Source organism: Papaver somniferum, chromosome 2 (assembly GCF_003573695.1).
Source record: "Papaver somniferum cultivar HN1 chromosome 2, ASM357369v1, whole genome shotgun sequence".
Classification (NCBI taxonomy): domain Eukaryota; kingdom Viridiplantae; phylum Streptophyta; class Magnoliopsida; order Ranunculales; family Papaveraceae; genus Papaver; species Papaver somniferum.
In genome coordinates this window covers 8,782,819-8,804,516 of record NC_039359.1, presented here as the reverse complement: position 1 = coordinate 8,804,516, position 21,698 = coordinate 8,782,819, and the positions used below count along the sequence as shown (strand labels likewise).

General features: G+C 36.6%; 3 protein-coding genes and 1 non-coding gene across 9 annotated transcripts; 3 read left to right on the top strand and 1 right to left on the bottom strand.

Moving 5' to 3' along the window:
• The first annotated feature begins 3,341 nt into the window (after positions 1 to 3,341).
• On the top strand, positions 3,342 to 4,196 carry LOC113350635 (F-box protein At2g17830-like). The gene has a single exon (XM_026594770.1). The coding sequence runs from the start codon at positions 3,342 to 3,344 to the stop codon at positions 4,194 to 4,196; it is 855 nt and encodes a 284-aa protein (XP_026450555.1).
• A 63-nt stretch (positions 4,197 to 4,259) lies between these two features.
• On the top strand, positions 4,260 to 4,331 carry TRNAR-UCG. The gene has a single exon. It is a non-coding gene; the product is annotated as a tRNA-Arg (tRNA).
• Positions 4,332 to 8,047: 3,716 nt separating this feature from the next.
• Positions 8,048 to 10,927, top strand: LOC113346838 (protein PIN-LIKES 7-like). The gene is made up of 10 exons (XM_026590369.1): positions 8,048 to 8,284; positions 8,443 to 8,522; positions 8,789 to 8,913; positions 9,033 to 9,157; positions 9,331 to 9,552; positions 9,638 to 9,763; positions 9,868 to 9,968; positions 10,057 to 10,109; positions 10,228 to 10,413; positions 10,531 to 10,927. The coding sequence occupies exons 1-10, from the start codon at positions 8,150 to 8,152 to the stop codon at positions 10,653 to 10,655; spliced, it is 1,278 nt and encodes a 425-aa protein (XP_026446154.1). The 5' UTR covers positions 8,048 to 8,149; the 3' UTR covers positions 10,656 to 10,927.
• A 43-nt stretch (positions 10,928 to 10,970) lies between these two features.
• On the bottom strand, positions 10,971 to 14,162 carry LOC113346840. 6 transcript variants are annotated; one of them, XM_026590376.1, is made up of 4 exons: positions 12,614 to 14,069; positions 12,216 to 12,296; positions 12,062 to 12,136; positions 10,971 to 11,959 (listed from the first exon to the last, which is right to left on the bottom strand). In XM_026590376.1, exons 3-4 carry the CDS (start codon positions 12,103 to 12,105, stop codon positions 11,173 to 11,175), a joined length of 831 nt encoding a protein of 276 aa, XP_026446161.1. In that variant the 5' UTR covers positions 12,106 to 12,136; positions 12,216 to 12,296; positions 12,614 to 14,069; the 3' UTR covers positions 10,971 to 11,172. The 6 variants fall into 6 exon arrangements, with proteins under 6 accessions (XP_026446161.1, XP_026446155.1, XP_026446160.1 ...); XM_026590370.1 differs by having other exon boundaries at positions 12,062 to 13,940; positions 14,029 to 14,162; XM_026590375.1 differs by having other exon boundaries at positions 12,062 to 12,296; positions 12,614 to 14,070.
• Between the last annotated feature and the right edge of the window lie 7,536 nt (positions 14,163 to 21,698).

The window sequence follows — 21,698 nt, the reverse complement described above, 5'->3', positions numbered from 1 at the left end:
CCTTGTCTCTTGCTCCTCACCAATATGCTCTCACAACGAAACCCTAGCTTTAGCCCTAAAAGCTATACAAGAAAATCTCTCACCGAACTCTTAATCGTTTTCTACAAAATACAATTCTACAAGGCCTAATTACCTATTATTTATATAGGTTACAAACTTTGCCACCAAGAATTCTAGCCGTTTTAGGAAACCCCTTTCCCAAAACAGTCACGGCTAACTTAGGAAATAATTAGTCTTCAATTAACTAACACTTCCTTCGTTTGAAAGCAGTGATTATCCCACACCTGACGACCCCCAACACCAGTATCAGACTTGTTTTTCATTATTATGCACGCAAGTTGTTTGTGAAATGCCTAGCATAGCATGTCCAAAAATTCCCTTACCGATTTTGTTTGTTTGTTTACTTTTCTTTTTCTTTTTCTTCTGACTAAATCCACGGTTAATCCGCATCCATTCCGTATTACCCGCTGATCCGTGGGTGTGAAATCCGCGGGTGATTGGACTGATCACGGTTCAATTTTTCAAATCCGAAATTTTGACGGTTTGGTTGCGGGTGACCCCTAATCCGCAATCGTCGTCCGTTGCACACCCCTAGGGACGACTGAAAGGAGTCTGTTTAGTGATGAGAAAATGTAGTATATATGTCGGTCATACTTTGGTTACCAAAAATTAACTTCTTTTTAAAAAAAAAAAAAAAGAAGAATCAACCAACTAAAGGAATTTGTTAGATCGAAATTTCGACAAATTTCACCCATAGAGATGAGGTAATCCGCACCCGTATTTTAAAGGAGTGCGTAAATTTGCAAGAAAGAAAAAAAAATTATTGGAAGGATAAATGTATTAAACTAATGTAGATTATCAATTTCTTGCTTTGTAAACGCATTGCATGAAATAGAAGACTTGTACACTTGCTGCTTAAGATTTGTTGAAATGCATTGTAGCCTTTGAATCCTCGCTGCCATCCCATCGAGTACGTTGTTGTGTTGTGCTTTCTATTGATGGATTTTATATGCGCTTGAGGAAGGTCTGCCAAAATCGGAGCAGTATTGTAAATGCTCCTCAGAATCTACCTTTTGAAATATATCCTTATACAATTTTAAAAATACTCCTACCTTTTAAAAGTTGAAACAACTAGCACAAGTTGTTTTCAGAAATGGAGGCAACTAGCACAAGTTATTTCCAGAAGTGGAGGCAACTTTATACAAGTTGATTCCAAAAAAGAAAGCAATTTTCTCAAGTTGACTCCAAAAAAGTTATTTTTACCCTTCAGGAGTATTTGTGCAAGATCAACCAAAATGAAGGGTATTTATAACATTCCGACTATTTCAACTAATTATTTGCAATCCGTGACAAAATTTTATTTTTTATTTTTTAGGTAGTTGCTTCCAACCTAGAGAGCATGTGCTTTAGCTTGCAAAGTAGAAAAATCCAGCTAGATGGCTCAACATGCATAAAAGTTTCTTGATCTGTAGAATAAAGTAGAAAAGTGTATTTTATAGATAGATCCGACTCCTTAAAGCATCCACAGTGGGCGATCAAACCCATTTATTTGGTCGAGGAACGAGACACAGTGGTATAGACTAAAGACTAAAATCTGGATCAAAACCCAAATTTCAGACTATATTTGGTCTGGGACCAAGACTAAAACCAAATTTGGTCGAGCGGAGATTAAAAGTTCGTCGGGAGTGGGGCGTAAGTATAAAATGCGCCTGACGAAAGTTTTTGAATTAAAAAAAGAAAAAAAAATGAGGCGGACATTATATGTCCGCTCTTTGAAAATTGTTTTTTTTTAAAAAATAGAGAAAATGGGGCGGACATACTAGAGCCCGCCCCTTGAAAAGTTGTTTTCAAAAAAATTTTAAAAAGAATTGGGCGGACATATAATGTTCGTCCCATGAAAAAATATTTTATAAAAAAAAGAGGGACGAACATATAGTGTTCGCCTGATGAAAGTTATGTGGGACGGATATTTGAGTTACGCTCGACCAAATTTTAGTCGGGTACCGTTGCTTGTTGCCACGGATTAAACCTGAAATTCGATCTTTTTTTTGGTATTTGGTCTTTGATTTTGATCGCACCATTGCAGTTGCCCTTAGAGGAGGCATCTATAAACATAATCCAGTTTGTATCCTGGTTAGACCACGAGGGTTTAATTAATCTCGAAACGTTAATTTTGAATTTTTAAGGTTTGATGTAGATGTAAATGCTTTTATATGCTCTAATTGGTCCAACGATAATTTATGGTTAGGATCTATTTTGTCAAATACTACCAAGAACTAGTGTTTCCAAATAGATCACAAAATGGTAGCAATATTACTAGAGAAGTTTGAGTACATTGAAGATGTTATCCACTTGGAGGCCCAATCTTGACCATGTGAATGGTATAGTAGTCATCGATGCATACTCATTCATTATATTATCTAGGATGAGTTTATAAGGGGTGTCTAAAGGTAATGCAATTATCTATATATCTTTAAACAATTTAAATTATTAAAGTGCCCTTATCCTCAATAACCTAAAATCAAAAATCAAAATAAACTCTAAACTTAAATATCTTGGACTCCAATTCAATCAAGAAATTGATCAAGCAAAGCAAACATGAATCGAAATGAACGATATTGGAGTGAGAAATCCAAATCTCAATTGCTCTTAGATGTATTTTAGAATATATGTGTAACAAACCCATCTTGATTTTGATTGATTTTATTTTGTTTGATCCATAAAATATGATTTTAAAGATGAAATTAGGGTTTTCAGAAGATCGGTTCGGCTGATCTTGGAATATCAACTTTGAGCCGAACCTAGTGTATGATTTAGAGAAACACTATGTTCGGCTAATGCAACTTGGCTAAATTTGTGTCTTTAGATGTCATTGCCTATGAATACTCTTCTGTGATAAACGTTTTTATTGATACAATCTTCTAATCAATATCATAGTTAAGCTCGCTTAATTGTGGTGGCTGCTCCCAATTCAAAGGATTTACTGTTAGTATTAGGATCGAAATTATTATAGCATCCTCTCATTGTCTGACTGACTACTATTCCAAGGCAATATTATTTATTTAGATCTTCAATATATATTTGAATCTGTTGACGGATTAGCAGGTTGCTGCAAATATATTTCAACCAACCAAATAACTAATCAGGGCAACTTCAACTTATGGGCAGTGGTGGCTGTGTTCTTATGCCCGAAGATGTGTTCTTTGAGATTTTGATGCCAAGAACACACACTTGATCAGTTTTTCTTGCTTTCCGGTGATGAAAGCTTGGATGTATTCGAAGATCTAGGTAAGCGGCCATGTTTTAATAATAAGGAATCTGATGATCCTCCTCGAGGAATAATGGTAGCATCCTGTCACGGGATAATATGCATACATGATAAAAAAAAAGCCAAGGATATTGGTCTCTGGAACCCTGCTACGAGACAAGTCAGACTTCTCCCAAAACCGTTAAGTAATGGAGATTTACACGAGGATTTTGTTGGCTTCGGATTGGACGTCGAAAACAAGGATTACAAAGGGCTGCTAGTCACGTCATTCAAACAGCAGGGGTGGAAGGAAAGATACCCTTTAGATTGTGTTTGTAAAGTTCAAATTTACAGCCTTCATACTGATTCTTGGAGATGGGTAGACGTGGATTTGCCCATCCATTGTCCAAGTCTATATAATTATAAGCAGGGACTATATCTGAATGGCAACTATTTCGTTTTAGGCGTCCAATACTGTTACCCAGATGTATATTATGTTTTCGTGATACTTTCATTCGAATTTAACAAAGAGATATTTAGAAAAATTCCGGCTCCAGCTGGTAGTCGAGTACCATGCTCTCACCTGACCCACTTATATACAATAGGTGATAAACTGGCTTGCACATTGGATCGTGACTGCGATTTCTTTGAAGTATGGGTTCTGAATGATCATAATATGAAGGAGGAGTCTTGGGCTAAAATTTATACTATCGGACCCTTGTGGGATAGTAGGATTCTGAATGATTACAGTATGGAGGGCACTAAACTTTGTAGTCCCTACAAACCCCCATTTGCGTTTACAAGGAATGGCCAGTTTGGATTTCTAATGGCTCAAGGTATGCAGTTAATCAACTTTGCTACGGATCAAAGGGAGGATCTCAATTTTGGTCATGTGTGCAATGTTGACCTCTACAAAGAAAGCCTCGTTTCAATCCATGCACATGGCTAGATGTCATGTTGTGCTGGCACGACAAACAAGATGCATGTTGTAGATATCCAAAATCGAGAGCCAGTGTTTGTAGTCCAACGGCTAGGATAGTTGCCTTCGAAGCAGTAGATCCGGGTTCGATTCCCGGCAGACACATTAAAAAGAAAATACCCAAAATCAAGAAAAGGATAAAATGGGAATTTATTCTAAATGTGACCGAATGGAAACAATGTCGTTGGTATACTAAAGGTGCTGGAGGAGTGGGGAAAGAGTGTAGAGGCATGGATCGGATGAAAGTCTTTGATAGGTCCGACCATATGAGTAATGGGTGAAGATCCTTCGTGACAAACATGAGCTATGAGTAGAAGTCCTTGAGGGTGTGACGACGATGATGGAGCGTGCGGTGATGGTCGAGAATGCGACAATGTGATCTCTTCAGAAACTGAAAGTTTTAGCCTTTTCTGTGTAATTTTAGCATTGTACTACTTTCTGGATCAAAGTGATTGTCTTTCGACTTTTGTATGATCTAGAGGTTGATCCTCTTTAATTTATACTATCTTATTAAAAAAAAAAGGGATGAAGGAATTTACAAAAAAAAAAAAAAAAAAAAAAAAAATCAGACGATTGAATAATTTCTTTTTTGAAATTACAACTATTGCCATCTCGATGACGCTTTTCCTGATGCGAATCCACTTCAATTGGATCCAAAATGAATGAGCAAATAACAACGCATCCCACTAGGGAATATAATCCTCCTATATATCTAAAATATTATATATGCACAGTGATGGAATCTTCTATTTTGGAGGGTCCAAAATATCCTCTTAATCATTTTCTTTCGAATAGTCAATGTCTACACAACATAAGATATTTCTCACGGAGATTCTCATTACTGACGAACCCACAAGTTATCGTCAAGCCATAAAAATTTCAGTATGGAGAGAGGCGATGTTTAAGGAGATTCATGCTCATAAAATAAAAAACAATACCTGGAAAAACCATTCCTTACCCAAAGGGAAAACAACGATTGGATGTAAATGGGTATACAAAATAAAATATAATCTAGACGGCTCAACTGAAAGATATAAAGATCGATTAGTCGCCAAAGGTTATAGACAAGTGGAAGGTATTGATTTTCACGATATCTTTGCACCTGTCGCCAAATTAGTAACTGTAAGAGTTTTACTCTCTTTGGCTGCAATTTGTGGATGACACTTATATCAACTTGATGTGAATAATGCTTTTCTTCAAGGAGATTTAGAATAAGAGGTATACATGAAGATGCCACGAGGATTTGAAAATTAGGGTGACATGCAAGTAAGTCGCTTAAATAAATCCATATATGGTTTAAAGCAGGCATCGCGACAGTGGTTTGCTACATTTTCATCTGCACTTATTAGTGAAGGTTTTTGTCAATTTAAATCAGACTATTCACTCTTTACCTATAATCGTGGATCGACATATATATTTGTTTTAGTATATGTAGATGACATTATCATTACAGGTAATAGATCGACATATATATTTATTTCACTCTTTCCCTATAAAATTCAAAGTGTCTCTAGAAAAGCGTTTCTCGCTTAAAAATATGGAACGTCTACAATATTTTCTAGGTATTGAAGTTTCCCGTTCGGATCAAGGTATATTTCTTTGTCAAAGAAAGTACATCCTTGATATTTTGAAATATATGGGGCTAACCGCATCCAAAGTGGTTTCTTTTCCCATGGAGCAAAGTCTTCGCCTCAAGCCTACAGATGGTGAACCTTTATCTGACCCTACACCATATCGTAGATTTATTGGTCGACTTTTGTATCTAACGGTTACTCGACCAGACATCACGTATGTAGTGAATACTTTAAGACAATTTATGAAAAATCCTAGAACTGCTCATCATGATGTAGCTTTACGTGTTTTGTGTCATCTCAAGGGAACGATTGGACATGGAATTCTTTTGTCTTCCAAAAGTTCTCTACATCTACGGGGTTATACCGATTCAGACTGGGATGGTTTCCGAACCACTCGTCGCTCAACCACGGGTTATTTCACAATGTTGGGTGATAGTCCGATTTCGTGGAAATCTAAGAAACAACCAACCGTTTCTCGATCCTCTGCCAAGCCGAATATAGGGCCATGGCCAATTTAACTGCAGAATTACAGTGGTTAAAATATCTTTTCCTGGACCTACATATTCCGATTTCAGAACCTTTCACACTTTACTGTGATAGTCAAGCAGCAATTCATATTGCTGAAAATCAATCATATCGAAATCGATTGTCATTTTGTTCGTGAGAAGGTTCAGAGTAATCTCATTCCTCCACGTTATATCAGATCAGCCGACCAAATCACTGATATCTTCACCAAGCCTCTAGGTGCCGATTTATATACCCGGTTTACTAGCAAGTTGGGTGTAGTCGATATTTCTCCTCCGCCTCCAACTTGAGGAGGGTATTAAACGTTATTAGACGTGTTTATACATACCCACATATAACATGAAGATTTGCACATAAAAGAATAGTAGATATCGAAGATATGCATACCAAGACTGGAAGATGTTGCAATATGTTCTACATCAAGATCAGAAGATATCGAAGATATACATATAAAGATGAGAAGATATTACACTATATTTTACATAGCAAATCTCTTGTATTTTAGGATAGTTTGTATAGTAATTATTTTCATTTATTATTTTAAATCAAATATGTAAATATATATATATATAATGAAAAAAACCAATGTCTAACCAAGTTGGGAAGACAAGCAAACAAGAGGTGTGTTAATTTCATGACAAATCCTGTTGAAAATGTACCGAATAATTATCATATTTCTATACTGATTACTTATTTGTTTCGTTTGTTGATTTTTCATACAAGACAGACCCATACAAGGAGTATCCGTACTTTCACACTTCCGATCTTCCGCGACAACAATTAGCAAGATTACGCCCTGGCCGTGCTACCAAGTCAAACAGTGTTTCGCTTAAGTGTAACGATATCTATGATATACTAAGATAATGTTGATGCAGACAGTCTCAGCTTTGGGGCGGGAATTCTTTTGAGCCAAACAATTAGCAAGCCGTTTTGACAAATCTGAATGACTCTTCTTCAATTAAGATGAACTTGGAAGTAGTCATACTGTAGCTGCGCGTGGCATTAGGACTGTTTCTATGAGCATGTATTTTTTAAATTTGTGCCAATGTGATAACAAGGGATATGCCGGTGCATTACAAAACATTCCAACTTGTTAGTCAGAATCCAGTAAAAAGGGACTCCATACTGTAACCGAAGGCCAATTTAATGTGCATGAGACTCCAAATGGCAAATACCCCTTCTAACATTAATGCCTACTGAAACTGTTCTGTTTCATTTTTAATATTTTCTTCTTCTAAAGATATCATTTAGAGATTATAATATAGCACCTTGGAACATTTTGTCTTCCCTGCTAGAATCCGAAAACTCAGACTAGCGTGCAATGATATACAATATTATTCCTCTTGGACCTAAATGGAAAACCGGTCTTCAATCATTAGTTTTTTTTCTACTTTAGTTTTCACTGCAATTAATTTGAGAGGAAAACAAAGTAGATGCCAGTGGGAATTTTTTACTTGTAATGCCAGCATTTTGGACTTGGTATAGGGACATCTTTACTTGTTTAGACTCGCTCAAGATTATAAATTGGGGCCTGTTTTCAACTGTTTTGTAGTATTTGTGATTAATTAACTGTTAATTATCAGTTGAATATATAATATCTAGACATCTAGTCATATTAATTAATTCACTGATTAGATCACTAATGACATAAATTCTTATTTTCTCACACTTAAACTCCACAACTCCTATAAATTTTGAAAAGGTAATAGTAGATGAGAAGAAACAATCTAAAGAGGAAACTAGAAAATTTAATCAAAACTCTTCTTCTTCTCAACTTCTTAGTATTTGTGAGTTGAGGCATAATTCAGAAAAGAAAGAAAAAAGATGGCATTTTTTACACTGCTAGAGGTTGCAACCATGCCGGTATTAGAGGTCCTCATCATCAGTATTCTGGGTGCTTTCATGGCTACTAGCTACTGGAATCTTCTTCCTGCTGATGCTCGTAGGCAAATGAACAAGGTACTTATATTAATAACTAAAATCGACAAACTCATGGATGATCCATTGATCACACACATGTTACAAACTAAGTGACTTTAAAAAATGAAAATTGCCCAAACAACTATTATATGTATAGCTTGATCAATGGCTGATGAATTTTATGATAAATTATGCAGATTGTGTTCGTAATTTTCACTCCATCTCTCATGTTTGCAAGTCTTGCTAAGACTGTAACATTTGAAGACATCATTTCCTGGTAAGATCGGCCTACACAATCACTTACTTATTCCAATTATCTATGCTTTCTGAAAATTATAGAGATAATTGGTGGGTGAGCAAAACCAGAAATCACTTTCAGGATTGAATGTTTCAAGTAAATGATGCGTTGACATTTAACGCCTATGTATCCACAATGATTAGCCGGTTAAACAAGCCATGTATATACATTTTAAACTCAAAAGCTATACATTCCCTCTGACATTTGATATTAAGACTCATATATAAATTTTGGTTTTATCGAAGGTGGTTTATGCCAGTTAACATTGCGATATCATTTTTGATTGGTGGCATATTTGGATGGATAGTTGTTAAACTACTGAAACCCGAGCCTTATCTCGAAGGCCTTATTATTGGTTCATGTTCAGCAGGTGATCTATTCATTCACTTATATCTAGATATTTCTTATTTCCAATATATGATTTTTTCTAAATAATGCCATCTTAACTTGCGTTGTTAATTACAGTAATTCTTTTCATATTTTGAACAGGAAACTTGGGAAACCTCATGTACATAGTAGTCCCTGCAATCTGTCTTGAGAAAGGAAGTCCATTTGGCCACACTGGTAGTTACTGCAGCAGTATTGGACTCGCATATGCATCATTCTCCATGTCGGTAAGTATATTGTGTAGTAGGACGCTTCTGTCAACACTAGTACCTAGGGGAATCTATTATTGTTGGCTAAAACTATAATGACGTATCCGAACCATATTCATAGTTTACGTTTTGCCTTATTTACTGCAAGTTGGAACTGATTACCTGCTTTTTGTGGGCGCATCATGATTCAGGTTGGAGGTTTATTCATTTGGACTCACACTTATTATCTTATACGAACCTCGAGCATGGCATACAAAGCAATGCAAATATCTAAAGAACCAGTTCCAAGGATACCCAACATTGACAGTGATGCCAATGCGGAATCTAGGCTTCTTGCAGGAGCACATGAAGATCAATTGTCTGTAGTTGTGTCATCTACAGAACTTTACAACGAACAAAACGAAGTCCTTGCTGTAAGCCTTCCTCTGATTCAGTTCTTTTGCAGTAAAGTCTTGCTAATAATAGATGCACCATAAGATCAAATGTTTCTTGTTTCAGATCGTAACACAAACATCGCCGGGGAAAGTTGGTGACGTAACTGTAAAACAATCATTCTGGGACAAAGCAGTAGGAATTCTTCACCTAATTATTGAGGAACTGTTTGCTCCTCCAACTGTTGGTTCAGTAAGTCTGCATGAGATTTTCAAGTACATCTTTATATGTAAATAAGTAAAATCCTTTCATCTGGTTGAAACTTAACTGGAAGCATGACATCCTGTGTCTATCAGATTTTGGGATTCCTGTTTGGAGCAACACCTTGGCTCAAAAATCTCATAATTGGTGAGGGTGCACCATTGAGAGTGATTCAAGATTCTGTCCAATTACTAGGGTATGTCTTCTACTAGTTCACTAATTTGAGTATCTTTGAATTTCTTTCTAATAATTGATGCACAATGACTTGCTTATTGCTTGTGAAGGAATGGGACCATACCTTGTATTACTCTTATACTGGGAGGAAACCTCACAAAAGGTAAACTCAAAAAACAAACCAAAAATTCATTTACCGCTCTTTAAGACCATGCTAGTGGAAACTCAAGTCAGAATTATGTTCTTCTAAACTATTTATTCTTAATGTTTTACCTAAACAGGTTTACGATCTGCAAGATTAAAGCCGATGGTGATTATTGCTGTAATTGTCGTGCGATTTATGGTCCTTCCTGTGATTGGTATATGTTTAGTAAAAGCAGCAGGGAACATTGGTCTGTTACCAGCTGACCCATTGTTCAGCTATGTATTGCTGTTACAATGGAGTATACCACCAGCCATGAATATCGGTATGAAGCATTTTCTTTTATTTTTCATACTGTGCACACATCCCTCTCATACTAATCCAGAATGTACGTTTCCGCTTGCACCTTACCTTTATTTGGCGATGACATTAATCAATGTAGGTACAATGACGCAACTGTTTGATGTGGGTCAAGAAGAGTGTTCAGTTCTGTTTCTATGGACGTACTTGGTTGCTTCTCTTGCAATCACCCTTTGGTCTACTCTTTACATGTACATCCTATCTTGAAAGGCTTCAGAACTTACCGAATTTTGACATACTCAAGCTACAAATGTTACCATCAATCCTCTGTACGGAAATGTCCTTCATTGCCGCTAAATGAGATGAGTTGCTTACTGAATTCCTATATATATGTTTTTTTATTTTTTATTTTAACTTGGTCATGCAACAACCCATGCCCTGTAAAAATAGGATCACGGCTCATGGGTTATTTTGGTCTAGACAAGCTATTCTTTGGTGTTAGTATTGTATTGTATCACCAGCCTCTAAAAATTTTTATAATTCACAAACTGAAATACCTTCATTTTACTAGCTTCAGTATCAATCAGGGATGTATTCTTCATAGTCCACCAAAAATTACAACTCAAGTAAAAGTTGATATTGGAACATGCACAAAATAGAGACCAACGTCAGTTAAATGCATGAGCCACTCATGAACAAAAGCGAACCAGAAGACGAATGTTCTGAAATACTACTATTTAAGGGTAGGTATTGCTATGATAAAACCGATAACTTACAAGATTAATTACAAGGCATCCTCTAGGAAAGACTTTCGAAGAAAGAAAGCATATCGCTCTCTTGTCATGGCATCTTCTAAAATAGCTCTGTCATGCTGAATTATTTCTGATGTCGCTTGCTCCACTTCCTTCTCCACCTCTAAAAGTTGTGTCTTGAGAGCATCACGTTTTGCGCATGCAGCTGACCTTTTTTCTAAAGCAGCAGCCTTTTCCTTCTCTAGAGTTAATTGAGAGTTCCTCAACAATGATGCAGCCTCCCAGATCTTCTTAACCTTTTCAAAATGCCTCCTAAGCCATTGCACGTTAAATTGAAGCGCTTCAGCATCTTCAATCTGCCTATCCCACTTACCAAGAAGAGAAGCAGATAGTTTGTACCTCTTCACACTTTCCATGGCTGCGATAGACTTCAATAGTTCTGCGACTAGAGTCGCTAAGGTCAGGGTTGATGTTTTGATGATATTGCGGGTTGCTAGATGCCCATGCTTTACCCAAATCTTCTTATACAGAGCTCCAAAACTTGCCGGCACTGGGAAATTGCCAATGTGGATTACACCTGTATAACTGCCAATCATACTGATTGGACTTTCATGTTCTAATCGATCAAACCAGGGACCATTCTCATCATGTATTGTATTTTCTCTACGTTGTATCTCCAAAAAGCAAGATTTTAGCATCTCTAAAAAGCAAGATTTTGAGACAAGGGAAGCTGAAATGTGAACAGGTGGAAGAAGAGGAACTCTTTCTAGTTTTTTGAAGAGAGGAACTCTTTCTGAGCCTACCTCCTTGCACGAAAAACTGCAGCCAACATATACATTTTCTAGTGTTTAATAAAAAGATAATGCTAAACATAAATGGAAAATGAAGTTTGAAAATAAAAAGTAAATAAATTATAATCACCCTAACTTTTGTTTGTTGGTGTTTTTCTGCCTGGAGATTTCCATGAAAGCTGAAAGAGCAAACTCAATCTCTTTTCTGGACAAATGAACATCTTTTGACATAATTCCTGTAAAATTCACAAACTGAAAAGACAGAAAGACAGCATAACTTTTACCAGTGCCATCCGTTCTGGTATCAATTAACTGCCAAAGTTGAGGTTGCTTGATTTTAGGACTCCGACGAAGATTCTCAATTGCTAAATTCTCATGACAATGAAATGTATGGTGACAAAAAGATGAATTGACAAACGTTAGAATAATAAAATGATATTGTGCAAATGATAAGAATCGTAGCATCAGATTTGTCCAATTAATTTGACTCGTCGACTGTAATACGTCTTTTTCTATATATTTTGCAATGTTTATTCAATCTCTAATTCATTTAAGCTCTCGACTTTCTTTGACCAAATATTAACATCAGAAACTAAAATTTAGATAAAAAAACATGCATGCACAAAACAAATTCATTGAACCCAAGTTGTAAGTCTAGGAAGTTGGGAACCAATACACTCACCTTTTATCAACCGAATACAATTCTGATCCAATAGTTTGTCTTCTGTTTATGCAGACATTATTGAAGATAATCTATGACCCATTTAGTGCGTCTTTAATATGCTCACACTAATGTCGTCAACAAACTTGCCTGAAACCAAATCTCTATGAGTGCACATGTATCGTACTGCATCACATTACTGAATGCCAACTGATTTATTAACCATCCCTTCTTGGTGCCTATCTCTGCCCCCCTTCCCAAACTATGAAAAGCATCAACTAAGCTAGATATCACCTATCATCTTATTAACATGGTATAAAGTGGTTGGATGCAGAGTAAACACATCAAATTCAAGTAAATGGGGAAGCCGAAAACTTGCACTTCTGTGGCTAGAGTGCACAACACGCAGAAAGAGTCAGCATTTCAACAATACTATGAAGTAGTCAAATAAGAATGACATGTAACCCTCACCTGAATTCCTCAACCCTGTATTAATTCCATTAAAATCTCTTGCTTCCATACTATAAAGAACAACCCAATGTCAATTGTTATACAAACACATGACTTCTTCAAGAACCAAAGCAAAAACTGAGCATCATTTCTATGGGGCATTTCGACGAACATTTATGGAAGAAAAATAAACATTTAACCCCTATCTAAAAATTAGTGGACTCAAACTCAAAATCATCTCTTCGACTGATAACCAAAATCTAGATTTAAGAAAATAATGATTATAGGAATCCATAAGTACAAAGAATAAATAAAATTTGTCACTTTAAAATCAAACATCAAAATACCTCAATTCTATTTGATGCTGATTCCGCTTAAACTAAACATCAACACAGCGTAAAATAGGTTAATTTCCCCTTCTGATATTAAGAGAAAAGAAATTCGATTTGATGTAATTTGATGCTGAGTTATACTTTCCCCTTTTGAAATTAAGACAAAATAGGTTAGGGAAATTCGTTTTATTGTGATATCAACCTGTTGTTATATCTTTCGATTCTCCTTGTGAAAGTAGATTGAGGAAATTTTGTGATAGAAGTAAGTGTGATGAGAAGATCAGATGGGTATTCGATTATTTCTGTATGTCATTTGAGTGCGGAGGAAGAGAGGAGAAAATAGATAGGACGAGTCTCAACATTCAAAGGCATCTTAGAATATGTATTCAGCGAGAGACTAAAATGCAATATCACACAGAATTTACCATCTCCAAATCCAAAGCAGTGAATTAGCTTATCCTTCATACAAGGAGCTAAGGTTCTTCCAGTAAGCCGGAGAACTTGTTCATAGGGATTTTGAGCATCTCCAATTTGATGTAGGCTCCTTCTGTTGAAGGAATGTCGGCCTAAATTTTCACACCAAATTTTGATCAGAAAGCTGGAATGTAGCAAAATCAGAAGTAAGAACTTACACATTTCTAAGTGGCTTAGAACCTGCCCATGTGTTGCTAATTGAGAAATCGATTCCAATAATGAGACTAGAAGTCGCCAGATCACCTTTTGCAAGAAATTCAGAACAAATCGTGTGGGTCATCAATTCTAATCTAGTAACGGATAAGATAGTTGCGTAGGTATTGAACGACAAATAACATGACAAATATGGAAAGATGCTTATAAGATTTTATTCCAGAGAAGGGGTTACCCTCAATCGATATGCATCATCTAATTGCATCAACTGCAAAGGTAACTAATAAACCAATGATACAAAACTTATTTACCTGTTCCAGAGATTTATAGTTTTTTTTTTTTTTTGAAAGGTTCACCAATTTATTAAAACAGGAAACTTGAGGTTACATTTCTAGGGTATTTTGTGCTAATCCTATCATTAAAAACAATGTCTTGGATGAAGGAAGGGCACGTGAATTCCCAACTGGTTGTTGTTGTTGCTGTTGTGCTTTGACTCTGGTTGGAGACTGCTTTATTTGCCAGTCCATCAGCTGCTTGGTTTGCTTTTCTCCAAGTGTGTGTGATTTTGTAGTTTGGAATTTCACTTAGGAGTAAGTTGATTTCTGCCAGCATATTGTTTAGATACCATGGTGTTGGTTCCTGTTTTTGTATTAGACTTAGCAGTGCTTGCGAATCAACTTCAAACCAAATTCTCTGCCATTGGTGTTGAGTAGCTATCCTTGTCGCAAGTAGTAAACCCCATGTTTCCGCCTGGATCGATGTTGTTATCCCGAGTGGTGCCGCCATTGCCTTCAGTAGATTCCCTTCACTATCTCTGCATATGATTCCTGCCCCTGCCGGTCCTGGGTTATCTTTGGAAGCGCCATCTGTATTTACCTTGATCCAATTTATTTCTGGTGGAGTCCATCCTATGTAGATCGTTGAAGTAGTGGTTCTTTTCCTCTGTAATCTTGTGACTGTTGGTCCATTAGCCATGCACGGTGCCATGTATTTCTGTGCTCTTTGATACTCTTCATACATCACCATTATGACTTGGAAAGTTTGCATCGGATGTTGTCGTTGCCGTTTGTACACTATTACATTTCTGGCCAGCCATATGTGCCATGCTGTGAAGCCGAGTAATACTCTTTCTGGTTCCGAGTATGTTTTGTTGAGAATGTCATGTATGTTGGTTGGGCATGTGCGGTTGTTGGAGGCCGGTGGCCTTTGTTTTTTCTGTTGTTGTTGTAGATCCTGATTTGTTCCTGCATGATGGTGTTGTTGTTGATGAGAATTGTTTGTCGCCGTAGATCTTTCTAGATGATTGAGTATTAGTTGCCATATTTCCTTTGAGTTGTTGCATTCAAAAAGTAGGTGTTGTGACGATTCTTCCTGATTGTTGCAAGTTGGACATGTATCTGTTGGTGTTACGTGAAAATGATGGAGTCGTTGGAATGTTGGTAATCCTTGACGAGTGACTTTCCACAAGAAAAGTATGATTTTCGATGGACAACTTAGTTTCCAGATGGAATTGTAGTCCACAGGTTAGTTGATTTTGGGTTTGGTTTGTTGGAATATTGGTTGTTTGGGAGGTTAATTTGATGTAACCAGTTTTGGATGTGTAATTGCCAGTTTTTGAATATGGCCATATCAGTTGGTCAGCTTTTGGTTGCTTGGGGAGGTAAATACTGATGATCTTTTGTGATGTGGGTATTGGCAAGTTTGAGAAAATGAGGTTGTGGTTCCAAGTATTTGATGTTGGTTCAATGAGGTAGCTAACTGGAGTATTTGATGCGAGGTTGTGGTTATGGTTTTGAATTGACAAAGGTTCTGAATTTGGGATCCAATTTTGGTTGATCATTGTATTTTTTCCATCTTCAACCTGTGAAAAGACTAAACCCTGCAAAACGGTAGAGATGTTAGCTAAACTTTTCCAAAGTGGACTGGCTGATGATTGAGGTTTTGGGAATGGTAGAGAATTTGGTTTGGTTTTGAAATATTTTGGAGTGGAGATTGAGGTCCAGACTGATGTTTTTGATTGTTGTAATTGCCAGACTCGTTTCATAAGCAATGCTTGATTATGTTCTTTGCTTCTTCTGATACAAAGACCCCCCTGTGATAATGGCTTTGTGACTGTGTCCCAACCAATTGGGTGCATCTTCTTTGTTTGATTGTCGTGTCCCCAGAGAAAGTTTCTGGTGATTCTATCTATCTTGTCGCGCACTGTAGTAGGGAGTTGTTGTGATTGCATTACATGGTTCACAGTTGGGGTCAACGCTGTCTTTATCAAAATTACCATTCCCGCTTGATTAACACATTTAGTTATCCAGCCTTTTGCTTTGCGTTCCAATCTGCTGAGTAATTCTGCAAACTTAGTAGAGTTGTTCCTGCCATTCTTGAATTGGATTCCTAGGTATGTCGGTGAGGTTGTTGTGATGTTGATGTTGAAACAGAGTTTGAGTTGTTGTACCAGAGACGGCTGTAGTTTGGGGTGGTGGATGATCGAGGACTTATCTCTATTGATTGTTTGTCCAGCAGATGTTGAATAACGTATAAGGAGTTGATGTAGAGTGTCACATGATTTCGTATCTGCTGCACATGTGATTAAGAGATCATCTGCGTACATCAGGTGCAAGATTGGTGGTGAATTCCTTGCAATTTTTAGTCTTTTCAACTCTTCACTTTGTTCTAACACACCCAAGTTTGTGGAGAGAAATCTGCACAAAGGATAAAAAGGTATGGGGAAAGGGGGTCGCCTTGGCGTAATCCACACTTTGGTTTTATGAGTCCTTGTGCCGAGCCGATGAAATTGATCGAGTATGTAACCGAAGTAATGCAGTTCATGATGTATTTGATGAAGGTTTGTGGAAATCCCATTCTTTCAAGTGTGATACGGATGAATCCCCAATCAAGACTATCATATACTTTTTGAATATCAAGTTTCATAGCGATTTTTGGTGTTTTTGATGGTGTTGTGGTTCTTATTGTGTGAAACAGTTCTGTTGCAATGGCAATGTTGTCGTGGATCGCTCTGTTTGGTACAAAAGCACTATGGAATGGGCTAATCATGAATTGTAATAGAGGTTTTAATCGGATAACAAGAACCTTTGCCATAACTTTGTAGGCCACGTTGCACAGCCCAATTGGTCTGAAATGGTTTGGTTTTGTTGGGTTTTGGTTTTTTGGGATTAAGGTGATGTTTGTGTGATTAAATGGTTGTTCAATCTGCGAGTGTTCAAAGAAGTGTTGGACCATTGCTATTACTTGTTGTTTGATTGAAGGACAGAAAGTTGTGTAGAACTTACTAGTGAACCCATCCGGCCCAGGAGCTTTGTTCGTTCCTATTGAGAGTACGGCCTTCTCAATTTCATCCTCCGTGACTGGATGGATGAGGCCTCTGCATCGGTTTGGAGTTAACCTATTTGATATACAATTGAATAGGGATAGGTCTATGGTTGTTGATGGTGCTTCATATTGACTTGTGAAGAACTGTTGAATCACTTTCAGGATGGTTTGCGGGTGTGTGTGCCATCTTCCCTGTTCATCTTCGATCTGTGAAATATGGTTGATACTCCTATGAATTGTTTCCTTTGTATGGAAGAATGTTGTGTTTGAGTCGCCTTCTTGCAGCCATTGTACCCTCGAACGTTGTTTCCAATATAGTTCGTTGCAGTTGACCAGCATCAAATGTGTATGCCTGTAGTCTTTTTCTTGTTGTAGCCAATCATCCAGTGTTGGTCCTGTTGAGGTTGCACACATATGTTGGGCTTGTTTAATGACCTGCTCCATTTTGGTGATCATCGTTGGTAGATGTCCAAAGGTAGCCTTGCTCCAAGTTTGTAAGGCAGTGGTGGTGTTTCACATCTTATCCAGCAGGTCAATTGGTGGTGAAGGCGAGAGAGATCGGTTCCAAGCTTCTATCACAACTTCTTTCATTTGGGGGTGAATAAACCAGAGGTGTTCTATCTTAAAAGTTTTTGTTGGCATTCGTCGGATGAATTTTTCTTGAAGCAAAAGGGGTGCATGATCGGATGCTATTCTGGTTAGGTGTTTGATTGCCATGTTGGGATGTAAGGTTAGCCATGGTTACTCGATGATGAAGTTACTCGATGAGGAAGGAGAATGTCGGACAAGATCAATTCTTTTTCATTTTATTACTCCCTCCGTCCTAATTTACTTGCCAAAATTGTGTTTTTTCTAACAAAATTGTACCAAAAAATTACTATATTTCCCACTAAAATTATTTAATTATCAAGAAAGAAATAACAAAAAATTGGTTAAAAAGACCAAAATCAATAATTCCTGGGTGAAAAGGACATTTAGATTTTGATATTGTTTAAATGGACAAAAATTTAAAAATAGCCAGGATGTAAACAGTTTCATCCTACCCATTTTCAAATATTTTTTTTTATTTTTAATTTACATCAGGATGTATCCAATTTCATCCTTGCTATTTTTTAAGTTTAAGTCAGGATGAATCCAGTTTCATCCTTGCTATTTTTTTTATGTCCATTTCACCCATACTAATTTTTACTCGTCCATTTGAACCATGTTTTATAAATATTTGGACAAATGACCCATTTTCCGAAGAAATAAAAACTAGGATACAAAAACTTGTATATTAAACAAGTGATTTGAAAGATTGATGGTGTATGTGGAGGTAATTTGAATTTGTTTCAAGTTTTTGCAAAATCCTATTTTAGCAAGTAAACTAGGACGGATGGATTGTTAGACTTCAGAGGGAAATGAACCATCGCACGTTTGCATATATCTGTGAAATCAGACCCAAGCACGAAATCCCATCTCTCTGGGATCTCGTAATAAGAGTACAACTCTTGGTACTTGGTAGACCGTTTCGATCTTCCTCTTTTTTTCTCTTTTTCATCTTTGTTTTTCTCAAAAGGTTCCAAAATGGAACATTTTTCATCTTTTTTAAAAGAGAATTTTATTTTATTATTGGATAAAGAGTATTATTACAGGGAGATGCTCCGTATCCCCAAATATCTCAAGTAAAAAAAAAAAAACGAAAGGGATCGCGCGGTGTTTGGCAATGGTTCTAACATCTGGATCCTTATGCAAAACTGATTCAACATATTGTGACTTTTTCACATATTGTTTCTATCAGAACCCCTCATGATCCCTTGGTAAAGCCTACCAACATGGGCTATAACTTAATCCTACTAAATCAAAAAGTCACCCAAACTATAAGGGTTCACAACATTATGAGATCGAATATCAAGATTAGAAAACCGAAATCAAACATCCCATAAACATACATAGCAATAACATAAATCAAATAATTTTGTTCATAATAAGATAGTTTTATTCATAATAGACCTAATACAATCAATGAAAGAAATCAAAAATTGATGTCTATTTTTCTTGATTAAGTATTACAACAACTAACTTAATCTCTAGAAGACCTCCCATTATTTACCGAAGATTCTTCGGTGATCTGATTCTTGAGTCTTCTCTTCTCTTTCAGATGATTGAGTCTTTGTTTCAGAAGATTCAATTCCACAATCGACTTCAAGAGGTTTGACTCGAGCAGTTTTTCATTCACTATTGAAGTTTCCAAAAGCTTACGAGTGACTTCGAAATCCCCCATTAACATAAGCATAAGCTAAAAAGAAATATGATTCTTTTTATGTTCGTTTGAGAAATAGCACTTGAACTCAACCGGAAAGGTTTCAAGTTTTCGAAGTTGAGATTCAATGTCAATAGTATTTTCACCCATCTTTGACCGCAAACAGAACATAAAAGACTATCGGTCGTATAGATGGTTTATATAATAGTTCAAGATTGGTTTCCAAGTTTGAAATACCTATTCACGGTATTTTATTTGTGAAAGTATACGCTTTCGGAAACATCATACAAGTTTTTCCGAACCAGTATGTGTTAGAGCATTGCTCGGTTGAACCCACCAAGTGTTGGTATGTCAAGTTTGGTTGTCATATTTTAGTGAATCAAAACTCATGTTAAGAGTCGCTTGATTATGTACTAGAGTCAACTTCGTACAGGTTAGCTTAAAAGTATTAGGCTATGAGACATTACAAGTATTGCGAAGTCTTGAAGATGTGAAGAAGAAAGGAGCTACAGCAACAACAATCATCCTTCCACTTGAGGTTAGTGATATTTGACTTGAGTTGTTTCATTCCCTAACGTATCTTTCAAGTCGTGCATAAAAACAAAACTGCGAAGCATGATTGAACTCTAGATAGACATAGTACTAAGGAATACAATACGAGGTTTATTGCTTAACCATTAAACTTTGTAGATAAGACATCGCCATAATCATTTGAATGCTATTGTGATTATGTATGGGTATGAGGTGAGGATTTCATCCTAGGGAACAATGTTTACATGTGTTCTTAGGAAGTAAGTTCATAAACTTGTTTTTGGACCGAAAAGGAAATTACAAGGTGTTATTGGTTTTGTTATTCATTGCATATCTTATGAACAACCAATATTTGTGATAGAGTATAACCGCTCACAACTTGTTGTGTTCTTGGTAGAACTATCCACAAAGGCCTGACTTATGTATTGCTACAACTTTTATTAGTAAAACCGATCTTAAGTAATCACCTGTGGTATGATAGAATTTTGTATGTATGACCAATTAAAAGGAAATGGGAACCGATCCTTTTAAGTGGTGCAGTACATCAAAGGGAACCGATCCTTGTGTGGGGTGCAACAAGGTCTATAGCAGAAAGGGGAACCGATCCTATGGACATGTGCAACACATTTTTAAGCAAAGGAGAACCAATCCTATGGACAGCAACACATATAAGCTAGATACCATATATATGTGGGGAACCGATCCTAGTACCTAGTCAACCGAATTTTTGGAAAGATAGTGTGACTATGCACAGTACTCACATGGAGGTAGAACCGAAACTTGTTTTGGTAGAACCGTAAGCCCATGATTGTGATTGAATGTTGGTTTGACCAATCACATAGTTCTTGAAAGTCAGATGAACCAATTCTAAACTTGTTTGGAAGTGTGGCAAATCGGTTTCAAGGTTGTAAGTGTGAAAGAGAACTTATAAAGTTAAGATGTCGATAAACTTTGAACACGTGTTGTGAATGTTTATTTCTTTAATTGTTCAAAGATATTCCTTAACGACTAAGGGAAGAGAATCCCGGGATCAAAACATAAGTAAGTTAAGAATACTTTAATTAAGGTTATTAATTTCATTTTGTAGGGAAATTACAGAATTAGTAATGTGCATTTACTAATTAGATTTTCTGAGAGATTTCGATCTTTATTTTTGGACAGAGCATTTCCAGGAATTATGAAAACCGAATTTGTGCTTTTATGAATATCTTGAGAATATTTTCGGTTTTGGAAATTCCTTGGTGTCCAAACTTCCTTGTCTATAAATACTCGAAGTTTGCCTTTCTAGCAAACTAATCCTTCATAACAACAGATTTACTCTTTTGTTGTTGTTACTGGTGTAGCCGCCTATTCGGAGAGGAGAGTAACCTAATTGGGCGAAATCTCTTATGGCCGCTCAGTTTAAAGTCTTCTTTGGGATTTAGAAGCTCTAGCTTGTACCGTTGGTGGGAAACTAAATAATTGCGGTTTATCTTTTGTTTTCGATTGATTTGATTGACTAACAGCGGTTGAAATCTGATTGCACCTAGTTTGTTTATTATTGAGAATATTTTCTTCTGGTATAAGATTCACTCAAACTAGTTCAGAGTTTCGACAGGGA

Excerpts from the sequence above, each read along its gene's own strand:
- LOC113346840 (XM_026590370.1), bottom strand. The coding sequence starts at position 12,396 with ATGCTACGATTCTTATCATTTGCACAATATCATTTTATTATTCTAACG. Across the intron at positions 11,960-12,061 it reads ACCAACAAACAAAAGTTAGG|TTTTTCGTGCAAGGAGGTAG; the intron begins GTGATTATAATT and ends TGTTGGCTGCAG.
- LOC113346838 (XM_026590369.1), top strand. The coding sequence starts at position 8,150 with ATGGCATTTTTTACACTGCTAGAGGTTGCAACCATGCCGGTATTAGAG. Across the intron at positions 8,285-8,442 it reads CTCGTAGGCAAATGAACAAG|ATTGTGTTCGTAATTTTCAC; the intron begins GTACTTATATTA and ends TAAATTATGCAG. Across the intron at positions 9,553-9,637 it reads AACAAAACGAAGTCCTTGCT|ATCGTAACACAAACATCGCC; the intron begins GTAAGCCTTCCT and ends TTCTTGTTTCAG.
- LOC113350635 (XM_026594770.1), top strand. The coding sequence starts at position 3,342 with ATGGTAGCATCCTGTCACGGGATAATATGCATACATGATAAAAAAAAA.